The 4,684-nt window shown below is 39.5% G+C and overlaps 1 protein-coding gene across 1 annotated transcript in view; it reads right to left on the bottom strand.

Moving 5' to 3' along the window:
• Nucleotides 1–975: 975 nt before the first annotated feature.
• The window catches only part of LIFR (leukemia inhibitory factor receptor alpha), a 29,609-nt gene continuing 25,900 nt past the window's right edge, over nucleotides 976–4,684 (bottom strand). Inside the window, exons 16-19 of the mRNA XM_010008717.1 lie at nucleotides 4,242–4,403; nucleotides 3,150–3,243; nucleotides 2,523–2,601; nucleotides 976–1,859 (exon numbers count right to left, since the gene is read on the bottom strand). Coding sequence (XP_010007019.1) covers nucleotides 1,221–1,859; nucleotides 2,523–2,601; nucleotides 3,150–3,243; nucleotides 4,242–4,403 — 974 coding nt within the window. The 3' untranslated portion in view covers nucleotides 976–1,220. The remainder of the gene's footprint in view (nucleotides 1,860–2,522; nucleotides 2,602–3,149; nucleotides 3,244–4,241; nucleotides 4,404–4,684) is intronic.

The raw sequence follows: 4,684 nt of genomic DNA, 5'->3' as shown, positions 1-4,684 counted from the left end.
CATGTCTGGTAAAGGAGAGGTAGAATTAGTGGCATTAAAACCTCCTTGGGTTTCTCCCTGCCACTTGAGAAATCCCCCTTTGTATGCTGAGCTGAAAAGAAGGTCCAGTTGGGTAGACACTGGAGAACAGCCAGGGGGCAAATCTAACACAATATGTCCATCCAAAGAGCAATTTGTTCTCAAGGAGCTAGTACTACTACCTCTAATTTCACATGCCAAACTGCCTGGATAGCTAATTTTAGTAGACAGAGATTTCCCCTTGTCTTACATTATCATATAGTGCAAAGACTGCCGAACACCGGGGGCAAATGGAGTACTGTACCACTTTGAAGAAGGAGATCTGAAGCAGAGCTATGAAATACAAAAATGCATTAGTGCAATACATTAGGAAAGATTAATTCTTTAACCAAAGGATAGAAAAAATATAGAGTATTCTAAGTAAAAAAAAAAAAAAAAAAGTTTTAAACTTTATGCAGTTCTTATTGAGGTTTAAATCAGTGTTATACTTTTTTTCCCCAAGTTTGTACCCCTGAGTCAAACATTGAATAAACATTATACAGTAGGTACAGAATCTAATGTATAGTTAAAAAGCAACAGATTTGAATGGTCATTACTTCAGAAGTGTTAAACAGTGAAAATACCCTTCCGTATGGGAGAAGGCAAAAAAAGAACTCTAATTTGTTTTCAGTTTATAACTAGGTAAAAGATCTCAGGTTTCCAACCACATTGTTTCCATATGTTAAGCTGAGGTTTAGTGACAAATGCAACAAACCTTCAGTAAGGAAACCTGTTGAGGCTGCATCATTTGAGTATGCATAGTTGAGAACAACTACAACAGAGCAAAGCGATCTTTCCAAGTTATAAGTTGCATGAGACTGCATTAATCTTGGAGCACTATGTGAAGGTAGGCAGAGTTCTTTGGCTATGATTATCTATCTAGAGCTCTAACCTCAATACCCTTTATATCAAATATATTTTACTAGAGTAATAACTAAATTGCTATAACATTGGCCTCTTGGCCTCTATTAAAATGGAACATCAACACTTTCACTACTTCAAACATTAAGATTCAGCTCACTAGAATCTCTGCTGACTGTCTCCAAGACTAATTCATGCCTTTTGCACTTTTCTTCCTCCTTTCTTTACAACATCAGGAATGAAAGCTTATTCTTAATTATTCTTAATAAGAAGGCAGGTTCAGATGCAACGAGGACTCACTGTTAATCATTTGGTTTGTTCTGGAAAAAGTGTGAGAAGGACCACCCTGTGTTACTGGGTTTGGGAGACTCTTCTTCATCTTTTGGGGGAAGCAGAAACTGTCGGGAATTAATTGAGCATGGGCTCCCAAAAGACGCATTTTCATTGTTGCTCCCAACTGATCCAGGAGAGTCTGGAGTGTCCATGTTCCAAGCACTGGTGTTTGCCTGAGGTCTGTAACCTGCAGTTTTATCGAATTCTTCCCCTGCAGGTGAGCGACTCTCCATTTTCAGAGCACTGATAGGCAGCTGCATTTGAGGCTTATAGCCTGCTGTAGTCACTAAGTCTATTTCTGGCTCCCCCTCTGGTTTAATTTGAGGTTGATACATTGACTGGATGTCAATGTAAACCACCTGAGATGACCCCGCAGGTTCATCCATAGGGGGATTTGAGATCTCCTCTTCAATGATAGGGGGGCAGTAGGACACAACCACATGGTTCTCTGTTTCTGAGTCAGAGCCATCTTCAGGCACAGTGGTGTCTGGCACTGGGGACATCATCTCTGTGTCTTCAATCTTGGGAGCTGCAGACTGTGTTTCCACCACTTCAACACTATTGGGAGTGCAGGGGTTCATTTCCAGTGTTTTAAGTGTCTTATTTCCCTGAAGTGAGAAAAATAAACAGGAGGAGAGACTAAGTCAAAGACTTGGAAATACTGAAAACAACTTGTCCAAATTAAACCAGTATGTTGGCTTGTGGCTTGCACTCATCACACTGCCACTACTAAAACATAAAAGTGGCTTAGTTTGCATCTTCTGGCTAATCACATAGTTCTGCAAATGTTAAAATATTCTAGTAATGTAAAAAGAGACTCTAGATACTGCAGCAAGTACTTGCGAAACTTTCCCCAAAACTCAACTTTGTACAATCCATTCCAGAAGGTTATTATACGTTATGCACAGGTCCAGCTACTACGTATACCAGAAGGCTCAGGCCATGTACACTGCTCCACACCTCCCTCCTCTAACACTATGACAAGGATGGCTATATTACTCCCACACAGTTATTATCATGTACGGACACCTCCCATTAGTGTGGGAGGAGAGAAATGCAGCATCCTCTACTAGTTCAAACTTTACAAGTGATTACATTAACAAGAAGAAAGCTTAGCCAGCACCTGACAATAGTTATTCAGTAGCTTGTCTTGTTCCTTCCTACCAGAGTTTCTCCTATAACTGCAGCAGAAGACTCAAAGTTTTCAAAATAACTCTTTACTTGCAATACCTTTTAGAAGTTTAAAATACTAGATTAAAAATGAGGATTACCTCACAAATATTCTTCTGAAACTGCAATGCCTTACTGTTCTCAGGATTTGGGATCTCTGGATAAAATGTTTCTTTAATCCTTTAAAGAAGAAAGAACAAATTTTTGAAAGTTACAAAGCCCTCAAACAGACTGCGAATGCACAAAAGGAGTTGGGACATTTCCCTTTAATTCAGAATACTGAAGACATCTGGCACAAATATTTAGTGTGTTACACTTTCACGGAGTATTTAATGGAAAAAAGAGCAAACTATTTTTTAAATTTATTTTTAAACTGGGGGACTTGATATGCCACTTTTACAAGAAGTTGAAGATGGGATGTCTACCTGAGTGTTTGTTTATGGCTTACAAATTATGGCCAGCTTATTTCCACTTGAGAACTGTTTGTAAGTGGTCCTTACTGGGAGTCAGGCTTCTGCAAAACCATTTTACATTCCTCACACTGACCTCTCCAGAGCTCAATTTCTCCCTCACCTTCTACAACGTGTTTTTGCCACCCACCTTTAAACAAAGCCCACTAACATCTTTGGGTACTTAAGAGAAAATAAAGAGTAACTAAAATAATGGGAAAGTCTAGCATGGAAGCAAATGCCTCCAGGAAAAAATCAGAACTGAATGCAGGCATTTACCATTCCCTCTTTCGGTAGCAGAAGATGCTGGCCATCACTCCAAGCAGCACAACCACTGCTACGGGGATGAGAATAGCAATTATTAATCCTACAGCTGGGGGACAAAAAAAGAAAAGACAGTAAATATATATCCAAAGTTACCAGCTAGTTCTATACCTTTTCTAATATTCCCATTGATCAGGGACAATTTGATCAAATGCATCTAACAGTGGCCTGCAGTGACCTAAACTATACACTTCTCCTTTGACAGAAGGGTGAAAGTTTGCCCATAAATAGAGCTAGTTCCACAATCACCAAAGGAATCAGCAGATACTTGTCTCTTGTGTAGCTGTGACAGGCCTTATGTGCAACACAAGGCTGATGGTCAATGTTGCTCTGTTCTCAGTAAGCGCTGGGATTGCACTTGCAGGTTGGATGGGCTGGCTCTAAGAGGCTAACAACCCATTGTACAAAACTGCACTGCACAATGCTTCTAATCCCCAGAGTTTAGCCATGATACATTCTCACTGCCTTCCTCCACTGATGTTAACTGCTTCGAGTTTGGTTTTTCATGTATTTTAGTTGCCTTCCAGTGTTTAGTCTTTCATATGAAATACTTTCTTTTTTCTTCCCCTCATTCACTCAAGTCGATCTCTTTTTTTAATAAACTGTCTTTCTGGTTTTGTTTCTGTCAGGGGATGGATAAAACTGAATTCAAAGCAGAGAGGCATCTGTTTATAATTCTGAAACTGGTAAATATTTCCAGTGTTTTTCTTCCCACCATGTATTAGAAGATATTAATCATGGGAAACGTGACAGAAACAACTAACAGCTTGAGAAAACTAGGGACAGACTATCATATTTAGTAGTAGTTTAGAAGTATTTTTTCTTGTGTGCATTACTAGGAACTACAAGGTAGCTGCAACAGGAAAGATCTCTTCCTCACCCTGAACTGTACTTATTTTTGTATCTAAGAATAACCAACTTCATAAAACCAAAATTAGACTGCAGACTCGAACTACCTAAGGGGACCACAAAATAAGCTCGTCTTTATATATACCGTACAGCTTCCCTGTGCTGAAGACAACTAATGAATAGGGATATTCAACTTACAGTCTTCCTTTGTCACCACATAGAGGCTGTTGGGAGGGCTCAATCCACCAGCAGTGTAGGCTTGTAGGTCCAGCTGGTAACTTGTTTTGCCTTGAAGATCAAGTATTTTTAAAGACTTCTTTGTTAAGTCAGTGATATTCTTAACTTTAAGTTCTGGATTTCCTGTTCAGAAGCAGTAAGAAAAACATAGCTTTTTAAGACAGGATTCACAAAGACAGCCTCAGCTTTAGCAAGGCTTTACTGAAGTCAGAATATGAAAACTGAAGAACAGTGTGTGCAAAGGAAAAATTAAATAAGACATCCTAGCAGTGCTGCTTGCCTACACAGCACCAAACAGCACAGAAGTATGTTGTTGCTGCAGACTGACTTCAGTTTCTGATAGTCCTGCTTGTCCTCCTATGTTAAGGTGAGTCAGGGCTTCATTTCTGTACAGATTTCCCTAC

This window comes from Chaetura pelagica, unplaced genomic scaffold (genome assembly GCF_000747805.2).
Source record: "Chaetura pelagica isolate M959 unplaced genomic scaffold, ChaPel_1.0 scaffold31, whole genome shotgun sequence".
In the NCBI taxonomy this organism is placed as follows: domain Eukaryota; kingdom Metazoa; phylum Chordata; class Aves; order Apodiformes; family Apodidae; genus Chaetura; species Chaetura pelagica.
The sequence above is the reverse complement of the archived record's forward strand: the minus strand, read 5'-3'. Positions and strand labels throughout refer to the sequence as shown.